Below are 12,926 nucleotides of genomic sequence, written 5' to 3' on the forward strand. Positions count from 1 at the left end.
TAATGGGCACTGGAGGCGCCTTGACTTGCACGCCCACTAATTCCACTTGCTAGAACCGCTCTAGTCAAGGGGAATCTGTGCACTGTAGGTCTGGTCAACGGATGGTGGAGATATCGCGTCGCTTGCTGCTTCCCCGTTATAAATAAGGGACGGAGAAAGGAGTACATCACAAATCCCTTGTTTTACCCCCAAATTTCCCATCCGGATCTGCCGTCGCGCTAAGAGCATGGTTAATAGGAGAGGCAGCAGTCGGCTCTATAGTCAAGTCCATGTCATCTATAGTCTTCATATAGCCAACACCATATAATAGGACAGCTATAGGTTGGCTGTTGGGTTGGATTTAAGTATTAATCTTTGCATGCTGGGATTGGAAGGAATGGCAAAGCGTTGGTTTACCGGCAGCTGCAAGCCAACTATTGCGCCTCGTAATGTGCGTATATGCGAGCGACTAGTGAAAGAGCGGGCTCTGCTCTCTCTCCTCACTTCTCTCTCTTCCATGTAGGATTTTTATGACGTGGCAAGTCTTCTAGCTTGCTAAGTAGGACTTATTATACTTGCTCTAATGCTCTTCAGGTTAACCCACGCACTCCGACCGCCGTGGAGTATATATCACCGACCGTGAAAAACATCAAGTGAATTGAGAGAGGAAATGAGTAAGGCATCAAAGTATACCGATTTGGTTTAGATTATGGACTACAATAGCGACCCTTGGCTGGCCAGATGACATTGCGAACGACGCAACGGGCAATTTTAGTGTTTGGGGATAGCATTTTTGATAAAAAAAATGTCATTTCATTTTTTTAGTGCATTTTTCATCCAAAATCTGCTACCGTTAGATCTTGATCAGGCAGCTATGAGGGGGTTCGCTGGGAATTTCCTACTAGAAACGGTCGCCTAACATTCCCCTAGATTATTCCAAGGTACTTTAGAGCAACTCCAACGGGCCGACCCAAACGGATGGCGATTTCGTTTGCTTTTTGTCCGTTTGGGTCGGCCAGGCGGATACGGACGTCCGCTTTCGCATTTGGGCCGTCGTATACGCCCAATGCTCGCCCGACCCATTTTGACGGCGCCGACAAAAAAAACTGTACATGCATATTTAAAATAAAAACAACTTAACTAAACATTAAAGCCAGCCAGAAAGGCCGGTGACAGTCCACGCGTCCACATTAGCATTAAATAAAACTAAAAAAACTAAACTACGAGGCGGCGCGCTGCCCTAGGCGTTGTAGTCGTCGTCGTCCTCGGGGTCGGTGAGGTCGATGAGCGTCGGCGCAGGGCCGGTCTAGGGGAACGCCGTGTTCCAGGCGGCGGCGATGTAGGCCGCGGGCAGCTGTTTTGGCGCAGGCAGTGCGGGCGCGGGGGGCTGTTCCGGCGCGGGCAATGCGGGTAGTGCCGGCGTGGGGGGCTGTGCGGCCGCCTGTGCAGCCGCGGCCTGGCGCGCCTCCTCCTCGAGGTCGCGCTCGAGCATCTCCTCGTATTTGCCGCGACGGCGCTCCTCGGCTAGCCGGTGCTGGCGCCACATCTCGAGGTACGCCTGCTCCTGCGTCGGGGACGCCCCCATCCAAACCGGTGGCGCGGACACCCACTCGCGCAGCACTCCCGTCCAGGAGTAGCGCTCGATGGGCTCTGGCTCCGGGTCGGCCTTGACGAGGCGTCAGGGAGGGGACGACAGCGCCACCGGCGCACCACGTAATCGCCGGCCGCGGAAAGGGCAAGGACCTGCGCCATGGCCGCCTCGTAGCGAGCCTCCTCTTCCTCCACCGCCTCCACTCTACGCCGCTCGTCCTCCTCGCTCTCGCGGTAGACCGCTGCAAGGGCCGCCTGGTAGGCGTCCTCCGCCGCCTGGTCCTCCTCCCGGACAACGAGCGGGGGCGGCGGCACGCTGCGGTCGACCTCGCGCACGCCGCGTTGCCTTGCCTCCTCGTGCTCGAAGGCGAACCACCTCTTCCAGTTCGGCGAGTCAGTGGCATAGGTGGCGTCGCGGCGCTGCTCCGGCGTCAGCAGCGCCCGCCGGCGCCGCACCTCCTCCGCGTGCGCCCTAGCCGACCGTGACGCCGGCGGCACTGGGATCCTCTCTGGATCCAGATGTCAATCGTGCGGCAGGATGACGTCGGGGTACGGCAGAGGCACGCGGTGCTGCCAGTGCCACTCCGCCTGGTGCACTGGTACGTTCACGCGCATCCTCTGCCGGCGAGCCGGCGCCGGCCGAGGCGGTAGGAACTCCGAAGGGAAAGGGATTGCGGGGGCCTTGCCCTTGGCCTTGCTGCTGCTGTCGGCGCCGGAGAAGAGCCCAATTTGGCTAGGGGTTGGCTAGGGTTTGCCGGCGACGGGGGAGCGAGTTTGCCTAGATGTGGACGGCGAGTTTGGATGAGGACAGCCCCGCCGCACGGTCGGCTTAAAAAAGGCCAACTGCCGTCGCTGACGCGTGGGCCCATGGTCATAAATTAAGCTGACCGCGTGGGCAGCGGGTAGTTGGACGACCGCCAGGTGAGGACGCGGCGGACAGCGAGAAGGCGCGCGTGGCGTCCATTCGGCGTCTGCGCCGACGCATTTGGGGCGCAAATTTGGGCCGCAAATGCGTCGGCGCGGACGCGAAGCGGACGTGATTTGGGTTTGGGTCGGCGCGTTGGGCCACCACTTTTGCCCGCGCCGACCCAAACGGATGTGGGCGGACGAAATGGGTCGCCCCATTGGAGTTGCTCTTATGCATCTTAGCTTTTGTTTTGTGCGACATCGATTCATATATTATTTTACATATATTACCAAAAAATCCAGAAGAAAAAAGGGGGAGGAGGGTGTGAGAGGAAAAGACGGGGGCTGAAGATGAGACGAACCTACCAACTTTCGTTAAACCGTACGCATTCACTCAGCAGAACCATCTTTTGAGTCGTCACCGCCACATTTCCAGTTGGATGCAAGGAGAAAAGGGAGCACATGGAAAGACAGAGTCGAAAGATAATTGGGATCGAGTGTGTTGTGAACTTGTGATAGGGGTTGGTCACTGGACCTCGAGTGGAAAGCCGGCCAAAAACCCTCTTCCCCCTCTGCCGTGCACTGAACACACGACTAGCACACGCGGCGACCACCGTGTGGGAGAAGCGCGATGCCGTCCGCAGTCCCTTCCGCCGCGCTTCTTCTCCTCGTCGTCCTCTCGGCCGAGGGGCAGCCGTTCAAGGGCCTCGTGCCCAAGAACGGGAGCGTGGTCTTGGTCGGCAGCAACGTCACCGCGACGGCCGGCGCGGCAGCGATGTGCTACCAGACGAGCGCAGTCGAAGAAAAAGCCAAGCAGAACAAGGCGGCCCTCGACGTGGCCCCTCTCGCCGTGTGCCTCGACGACGACCTGTTGCTGCCGGGGGAGCTGCTGCTCAACGGCGCGGGCTCAGTGCCGTCAGCGCGCCAGTCCGCGCCTACACCTGGAGCATCTCCTGCAGATGCAGATAAGAAGGGCTTGAGCGGGCGAGCAAAGGCATGGTGTTTCTGGGCCCTCGCCGTGGCGGCGACGGCCGTCGTTTTCGTTGTGCGGTCAGTTTTACTCTCTTGCGCTTCTTGATTCATCCCTACTACTACGGTGCGGAGCGGAGATCTAACGAACACGATATTGCATCCGGTGCTCAGGCCAGAAACGTTCCTGGTCTCGCGCATCGGCCCCATCTCCACTGATGACGACGTGCCAGTGGTCGACGGCGATGGCGAGCTCTTCGACTGCGCCATCTGCATGGAGACGGTGCCCGGCGTCCGCAAGTTCAGCGTCAGCTCGTGCGGCCACGCCTTCTGCTCGGGCTGCGTCGTCCGGTACGTCGCGGCTAAGCTGGGCGAGAACGTGCCTCGCGTCAAATGCCCCGACCCCGGCTGCGAGGAGGGCGCCGTCGAGCCGGAGAGCTGCTTCGGCGTCATCTCCTCGGACCTGCTCGACAAGTGGGGTTTCCTGCTGTGCGAGTCCGCGCTCGGCGCCAAAAGAGTGTACTGTCCCTACAGAGAATGCTCGGCGCCCCTTCTCGCCGACGCTGAGGCCGGCGCGGCGGCGATCGCGGAGGCCGAGTGCCCGCACTGCCACCGGCTGTTCTGCGCCCGGTGCGCGGCGCCGTGGCACGCCGACGTCGGGTGCAGGGAGTTTCAGGAGCTCGGGCAGGACGAGCGCGGCCGGGAGGACCTCTTGCTGAGGCGGCTCGCCGGACGGCAGAGGTGGCAGCGGTGTCCCAAGTGCAAGATGTACGTGGAGAAATCGGAAGGATGCAACTACATCAAATGCAGGTACGGATCAGATTAGAACTCCTGACGAATCGCCTGTTGCTATGCTTGACAAATGGAAATTATTACGGTCCGATTATCAAGTTAATCCGTAAATGTGAAATGATTTGTGGCATCCTTGTTTGATTTATTGTAGGTGTGGATACAGCTTCTGCTACAGATGTGCATTCAAGGTGTCCGCGCGAACCCATTTCTGCAACAAGTGCAAGCGCTAACGATTTGCTTGCTTATGCATCCAAGTTCCAAGGCGGCTTTCACCAAGGCACACATACTGAGCTCTATTTATTAACCAGCTACTAATGCATCGCTTCACCTTGGTCATGTTTATCTCAATCGCAAGATGGAAATCTAGGCATGATATAGATACCTTACTTAATCAGGTTTTACAGAACTGTACTTAATCAGGTTTTACCGAACTACGAACATAATCTTCTTCACTCGATTCAGCTTTCAGTTGTGATAATGGCTTGCACAAGCCCCAGGTAGTCCGTCTCAAAGATAACACGCCCCATGCCATGTTCCTCAGCTAGGCTGATAGAGCGCATCAGAGCAGTAGCTTCAGCATGCAGGGCTTCACTCATGTGGTCTAGCTTGCGAGCAGCAGCAAACAGAACATCATCTTTATGATTTGACAATGAACTCTGTATGCAGAGTTGCAGACCGCGCTGAGAAGGGTCCCTTGCTATCGAACTGCCACGCAAGAAAATCCTCATGGCGTTCAAAAATGGGAATTTTAAGGATCGCATCAGCCTCTTCCTCATTAAAAAATTTCCTTACTAGCTGAACATCTCAGGAGTGTGTGTAAGGATCGATTAGCTCGTCAACTCTCGTCAGCAGAGTGTTACCTCTTGGGGATCTTCTGAAGCATACATCACCCGTAGGGAGCCATGGATCTTGCCAAATCCGAATGTGCTCGCCCATACCCACTCTCCACGCCATCCCCTCCTTGATTACCTCCACGGCCTGCAAAATGATGCACCACACATGACTGATTCCAGGGGCTGCAGTGGCTGTAAGTATGTTGTCGTCCGGGTAGTATTTTGCACGAAGAACACGGGCACAGAGCGATTCTGGCGCATGGATCAGTCTCCATACTTGACGAGCAAACGTCGCGATATTGAAGGAGTGAAGATCCCGCCTTGCTCCCTAGGTAGTGCCAACTTATCCGAGCCAACCCATCGGTGTTTGTGCATGGGCGGCAGCTCGACCTTCGGGAACGACGGCAACCCCTGGAACGGCGGCAGCAGCTGTTGCTCCGGCGCCACCTCGGGCGCCTCGACCGGGTAGTCGTCCTCAGGCGACGACTCCGGCGTCTCGGCCGGGTAATTGTCCTCAGGGGCCGTCTCCTCCAGGCCCCGTGCCGCGCTGGCCATGCCGGCGCACGAGAGCAGCAGCACGTGCACGGCCAAGAAAAGAAGCGCGGTGTTCTTGGAGGAAGCCATGCCGAGTGGAGCTCGATCGATCGCTTTCTTGGGGCGTCTGTGTGGGATGATCTATGTGATGTTTAGTTCTCTTGTGCGCGCTCCTACTTATAGGACGTGACGGAACGAACGATGGTGCGTCAGCGTGTTTTTGTCTGGGCGGCGGTTCTGGCCTCACGTTGGGTGACCTGCCTGATTTTGCGGTTGGGTCCGGTGTGTTTGGGAGGTTTTGGCGTCTGTGCACACCCCGCGGTTTGGTTGGAAAACTGACGGGTCATCACAGTTGGTGAACGAACCATCACATTGGTGTACATAACCTTCACCCAGTATCTAGCTCAAATATTTGGGGCTGACCGGCATCATCCATATCCAGACTATATGCAGAAATGATATATATCGCCCATTGCAATTTTTTTTTGGAAGGGCATAGGTTCTTTATTCAATCACAACATCCAATGGTAAAATACAAATATCAGGTAGTGAATCTAGCCAAATATATCGGCCGGCGCTCATAGATGACGCCGCCTTTGCCAAGCTATGAGCTTCTAATGTAGACTCCCTCTTCTCATGAACCACATTAACTCTAGCAAAGAGCTTACTTCTCTCTTCCACTTCCCGCAAGATAAGTGAATAAGTGCAATTCGCCTTCCTTTATGTATTCATCACCATTTCTATACAATCAGAAGCAAGCTTTACCGGCCTGATATGAAGATCTTGGGCAAGTGCAAGGCCTTCATTGCATGCTATAGCCTCCAAACATGATGGATCTGTCTGGCCATCAAGAACCACTGTAGAAGCCCGCAAATAATGTCCGAACTCATCCCGACCGCTGCTGCTCCTCCTCTTCGCCCGTCTCTCGAGAACCCTCCGTCAACATTTATTTTACACCACCCAGGTTCCGGCGGAATCCACTTTCCATTGCGCCTTGATGGTTCCCCTGTTGGTTGTACTTCCCTCTTTAATTTTACCGGCACCTCAATTTCTTCTAGATACTTTGTGATGAAATCGCGGGTGGATATAAGATTCTGGAACTAATACCATTGCCAAATCATCTTGTTTCAGCGTATCAAAAAGCCAAAAGAGCCAGATCCGCGCATCTTCTAATATGTTAATGATCACATTCTCTACTACTTCCTCATCTACTAATGCCCATGCTGATCTCCACATGTTGCAATCTAGCAACGCGTATCTCCATGCATCCGAGGTTGCATTGCAAATTGGGCAAGTATCACCCATGTCCATATTTCTATGAACACAAACTTCTCCGACATGGATAGACATATTTGCTAGTCTCCATACGAACATCCGCACCTTGGCAGGAACTCGAACATGCCACAACTTCACCCAAGATTTTTTGGTCTCGGTTGTGTTATTTGTTGGGTTTATGTTCGAACATGCCACAAATTCACCTGTTGCAACTATTAGCGTAGGTATCGCCAATATGTTTCTCTGACTGGACCAGCCCGTTAGCAGCGAGAATAGCGGGAATGGATACAATTTCTTTTAAGGGACCGCTCACTGGCGCTATCTCTTGGCCGACCCATAAGCAGAGGCAGTCTCGTCCGAGGAGGTTTTGGGCTGGTTTTCAGAAGGTTCTAGGACTTTCCACGCGGTTTTGGGAAAGTTTAACAAGTTTTTTTACTGGGTTTTCAGATTTTTTTCTCTGTTTTTATTGTTTGTTTTTTATTTTTATTTTTATTTTTTTACTTCATGATTTTTAAAATTCAAGAACATTATTTGAATTTGTAAATATTTCTGTATTTGGTAAAAAAATCAAATTTGCCAACATTTTTCAAATTAGTGAACAGTTTTCAAATTCACGAACTATTTTTGGATTTTGTGAAGATTTTTTAAATTTTGTGACTTTTCCCAAATTCATCAACTTTTTTGTTTTCATGAACATTTTCCATCTTTGTGAGCATTTTTCAGAAACAAATTGTGTTTTTTGGTGCAGTAGAAATAAAAGAAAAAAGTCGAAAGGGAAAAAACACACCCAAATAATACTACGAGCTAGGTTAGAGGGGCTAGCGAACGTAAGTGTTAGGCAATCCGATCTGGTCATAGGCTGCCATATTTAGTGCTCCTATATTTGCATATAAATCGGGCCATTATGGTTAGGATTGTATTGATTTCTTTCCATGATTATCTTGTAACCTGTCTATATATATGAGGTAACACGGAACCCACACTTGTGTGGTCAATTACCCCTGCCTTCTCTTTCTATCATGGTATCAGCCAAACGATTCTCTTTCATCCCCATCCACTTCCGCCGCCGCCCTAGGGTGCCGCACCGCCCCTCCTCTCCACCTCCAGCCGTCGTCGTCATGCCCGACGCCGGCCCTCTCCATCCCCACGCTGCCCTATGGGCGCAAGCCAACTCCATCCAGAACATCAAGAGCCTCATCCCAGTCACCCTCGACCTCAAGGCGTCCAACTTCTCCAAGTGGCGCAACTTCCTCACCATTGTCGTCAACCAGTTCACCCTCGCCGATCATCTTGAACCGGCACCCCCTCCAGCTGACGCGGAGTGGCTGCGGATGGACTCCACCGTCCTTCGTGAAGGAAATATGCCCTAGAGGCAATAATAAAGTTGTTATTTATATTTCCTTATATCATGATAAATGTTTTATTCATGTTAGAATTGTATTAACCGGAAACTTAGTACATGTGTGAATACATAGACAAAACAGAGTGTCACTAGTATGCCTCTACTTGACTAGCTCTTTAATCAAAGATGGTTAAGTTTCCTAACCATAGACATGAGTTGTCATTTGATGAACATGATCACATCATTAGAGAATGATGTGATTGACTTGACCCATCCGTTAGCTTAGCACCATGATCGTTTAGTTTATTGCTATTGCTTTCTTCATAACTTATACATGTTCCTATGACTATGAGATTATGCAACCCCCGAATACCGGAGGAACACTTAGTGTGCTATCAAACGTCACAACCTAACTGGGTGATTATAAAGCTGCTCTACACGTGTCTCCGATGGTGTTTGTTGAGTTGGCATAGATCGAGATTAGGATTTGTCACTCCGATTGTCGGAGAGGTATCTCTGGGCCCTCTCGGTAATGCACATCACTATAAGCCTTGCAAGCAATGTAACTAATGAGTTAGTTACGGGATGATGCATTACGGAACGAGTAAAGAGACTTGTCGGTAACGAGATTGAACTAGGTATTGAGATACCGACGATCGAATCTCGGGCAAGTAACATACCGATGACAAAGGGAACAATGTATGTTGTTATGCGGTTTGACCGATAAAGATCTTCGTAAAATATGTATGAACCAATATGAGCATCCAGGTTCTGCTATTGGTTATTGACCGGAGATGAGTCTCGGTCATGTCTACATAGTTCTTGAACCCGTAGGGTCCGCACGCTTAACGTTCGATGGCGATCGGTATTATGAGTTTATGTGTTTTGATGTACCGAAGGTCGTTCGGAGTCCCGGATGTGATCACGGGCATGACGAGGAGTCTCGAAATGGTCGAGACATAAAGATCGATATATTGGAAGGCTATGTTTGGACACCGGAATGGTTCCGGATGAGTTCGGGCATTTTCCGGAGTACCGGGAGGTTACCGGAACCCCCCGGGGAGTCAATGGGCCTTATTGGGCCTTAGTGGGAGAAAGGAGGAGGCGGCCAAGGTGGCCCCCCAAGCCCAATCCGAATTGGGAGGGGGGCCGGGCCCCCTTCCCTTCTCTCCCTCTCCCTCTTCCTTCTTCTCCTACTCCAACTAGGGAAGGGGGGAATCCTACTCCCACTAGGAGTAGGACTCCCCCTTGGGCGTGCCATAGAGAGGGCCGGCCCTCCCCTCCTCCACTCCTTTGTATACGGGGGAGGGGGGCACCCCATAGACACACAAGTTGACAGTTGTCTTAGCCGTGTGCGGTGCCCCCCTCCACAGATTTCCACATCAGTCATATCGTTGCAGTGCTTAGGCGAAGCCCTGCGCCGCGCCATCGTGCTGATGAAACTCTCCCTCAACCTCAGCTGGATCTAGAATTCGTGGGACGTCACCAAGCTGAACGTGTGCAGATCGCAGAGGTGCCGTACCTTCGGTGCTAGGATCGGTCGGATAGTGAAGACGTACGACTACATCAACCGCGTTGTCATAACGCTTCCACTTTCGGTCTACGAGGGTACGTAGACAACACTCTCCCCTCTCGTTGCTATGCATCACCTAGATAGATCTTGCGTGATCGTAGGAATTTTTTTGAAATACTGCGTTCCCCAACAGTGGCATCCGAGCCAGGTCTATGCGTAGATGTTATATGCACGAGTAGAATACAAAGAGTTGTGGGCGATAATAGTCATACTGCTTACCTGCATGTCATACTTTGATTCGACGGTATTGTTGGATGAAGCGGCTCAGACCGACATTACGCGTACGCTTACGCGAGACTGGTTCTACCGACGTGCTTCGCACACAGGTGGCTAGTGGGTGTCTGTTTCTCCAACTTTAGTTGAATCGAGTGTGACTACGCCCGGTCCTTGTTGAAGGTTAAAACAGCAAACTTGACGAAAAATCGTTGTGGGTTTGATGCGTAGGTAAGAACGGTTCTTGCTAAGCCCGTAGCAGCCACGTAAAACTTGCAACAACAAAGTATAGGACATCTAACTTGTTTTTGCAGGGCATGTTGTGATGTGATATGGTCAAGACGTGATTATATAAATTGTTGTATGAGATGATCATGTTTTGTAACACAGTTATCGGCAACTGGCAGGAGCCATATGGTTGTCGCTTTATTGTATGAAATGCAATCGCCATGTAATTGCTTTACTTTATCACTAAGCGGTAGCGATAGTCGTAGAAGCAATAAATGGCGAGACGACAACGATTCTTCGATGTAGATCAAGGTGTCAAGCCGGTGACGATGGTGATCATGACGGTGCTTTGGAGATGGAGATCAAAGGTACAAGATGATGATGGCCATATCATATCACTTATATTGATTGCATGTGATGTTTATCCTTTATGCATCTTATTTTGCTTAGTTCGGCGGTAGCATTATAAGATGATCTCTCACTAAATTTCAAGGTATAAGTGTTCTCCCTGAGTATGCACCGTTGCGATAGTTTGTCGTGCCGAGACACCACGTGATGATCGGGTGTGATAAGCTCTACGTTCACATACAACGGGTGCAAGCCAGTTTTGCACATGCAGAATACTTGGGTTAAACTTGACGAGCCTAGCATATGCAGATATGGCCTCGGAACACTAAGACCGAAAGGTCGAGCGTGAATCATATAGTAGATATGATCAACATAGTGATGTTCACCATTGAAAACTACTCCATCTCACGTGATGATCGGACATGGTTTAGTTGATATGGATGACGTGATCACTTAGATAATTAGAGGGATGTCTATCTAAGTAATATAATTAATTGAACTTTATTTTATCATGAACTTAGTACCTGATAGTATTTTGCATATCTATGTTGTTGTAGATTAATGGCCCGTCCTGTTGTTCCGTTGAATTTTAATGCGTTCCTAGATAAAGCTAAGTTGAAAGATGATGGTACCAATTACACGGACTGGGTTCGTAATTTGAGGATTATCCTCATTGCTGCACAGAAGAATTACGTCCTGCAAGCACCGCTAGGTGCCAAACCCACTGCAGGAGCAACGCCAGATGTTATGAACGTCTGGCAGAGCAAAGCTGATGACTACTCGATAGTTCAGTGTGCCATGCTTTACGGCTTAGAACCAGGACTTCTATAACGTTTTGAACGTCATGGAGCATATGAGTGTTCCAGGAGTTGAAGTTAATATTTCAAGCAAATGCCCGGATTGAGAGATATGAAGTCTCCAATAAGTTTTATAGCTGCAAAATGGAGGAGAATAGTTCTGTCAGTGAGCATATACTCAGAATGTCTGGGTACCACAATCACTTGACTCAGCTGGGAGTTAATCTTCCAGTTGATAGTGTCATTGACAGAGTTCTTCAATCACTTCCACCAAGCTACAATATGCAAGGGATGGATAAGACGATTCCCGAGCTCTTCGCAATGCTAAAGGCTGCGGAGGTAGAAATCAAGAAAAAAAACATCAAGTGTTGATGGTCAACAAGACCACTAGTTTCAAAAAAAGGGTAAAGGGAAGAAGGGGAACTTCAAGAAGAACGGCAAGCAAGTTGCTGCTCAAGTGAAGAAACCCAATTCTGGACCTAAGCCTGAGACTGAGTACTTCTATTGCAAAGGGACTGGTCACAGGAAGCGGAACTGCCCCAAGTATTTGGCGGAGAAGAAGGATGGCAAAGTGAAAGGTATATTTGATATACATGTTATTGATGTGTACTTAACTAATGCTCGTAGTAGCGCCTGGGTATTTGATACTGGCTCTGTTGCTAATATTTGCAACTCAAAACAAGGGCTACTGTTAAGCGAAGATTGGCTAAGGACGAGGTGACGATGCGCGTGGGAAATGGTTCCAAAGTCGATGTGACCACCGTCGGTACGCTACCTCTACATCTACCTTCGGGATTAGTTTTAGACCTAAATAATTGTTATTTGGTGCCAGCGTTGAGCATGAACATTATATCTGGATCTTGTTTGATGCGAGACTGTTATTCATTTAAATCAGAGAATAATGGTTGTTCTATCTACATGAGTAATACCTTTTATGGTCATGCACCCTTGATGAGTGGTCTATTTTTACTAAATCTTGATAGTAGTGATACACATGTTCATAGTATTGAAGCCAAAAGATATAAGTTTAATAATGATAGTGCAACTTATTTGTGGCACTGCCGTTTAGGTCATATTGGTGTAAAGCGCATGAAGAAACTCCATGCTGATGGGCTTTTGGAATCACTTGATTATGAATCTCTTGATGCTTGCGAACCATGCCTCATGGGCAAGATGACTAAGACTCCGTTCTCCGGAACAATGGAGCGAGCAATAGACTTGTTGGAAATAATACATACTGATGTATGCGGTCCGATGTGTGTTGATGCTCGCGGCGGATATCGTTATTTTCTGACCTTCACAGATGATTTGAGCAGATATGGGTATATCTACTTGATGAAACATAAGTCTGAAACATTTGAAAAGTTCAAAGAATTTCAGAGTGAGGTGGAAAATCATCATAACAAGAAAATAAAATTTCTACGATCTGATCGTGGAGGAGAATATTTGAGTTACGAGTTTGGTCTTCATTTGAAACAATGCGGAATAGTTTTCGCAACTCCCGCCACCCGGAACACCACATCATAATGGTGTGTCCGAACGTTGTA

The 12,926-nt window shown here is 50.0% G+C and overlaps 1 protein-coding gene across 1 annotated transcript; it reads left to right on the forward strand.

The window, feature by feature from the left end:
- The first annotated feature begins 2,997 nt into the window (after positions 1 to 2,997).
- LOC123049034 (probable E3 ubiquitin-protein ligase RNF144A-B) lies at positions 2,998 to 4,691 on the forward strand. The gene is made up of 3 exons (XM_044472035.1): positions 2,998 to 3,525; positions 3,619 to 4,254; positions 4,388 to 4,691. The coding sequence occupies exons 1-3, from the start codon at positions 3,107 to 3,109 to the stop codon at positions 4,464 to 4,466; spliced, it is 1,134 nt and encodes a 377-aa protein (XP_044327970.1). The 5' UTR covers positions 2,998 to 3,106; the 3' UTR covers positions 4,467 to 4,691.
- The last annotated feature ends 8,235 nt before the right edge of the window (positions 4,692 to 12,926 follow it).

The sequence above is a fragment of the Triticum aestivum genome, chromosome 2D (genome assembly GCF_018294505.1).
Source record: "Triticum aestivum cultivar Chinese Spring chromosome 2D, IWGSC CS RefSeq v2.1, whole genome shotgun sequence".
NCBI lineage: Eukaryota > Viridiplantae > Streptophyta > Magnoliopsida > Poales > Poaceae > Triticum > Triticum aestivum.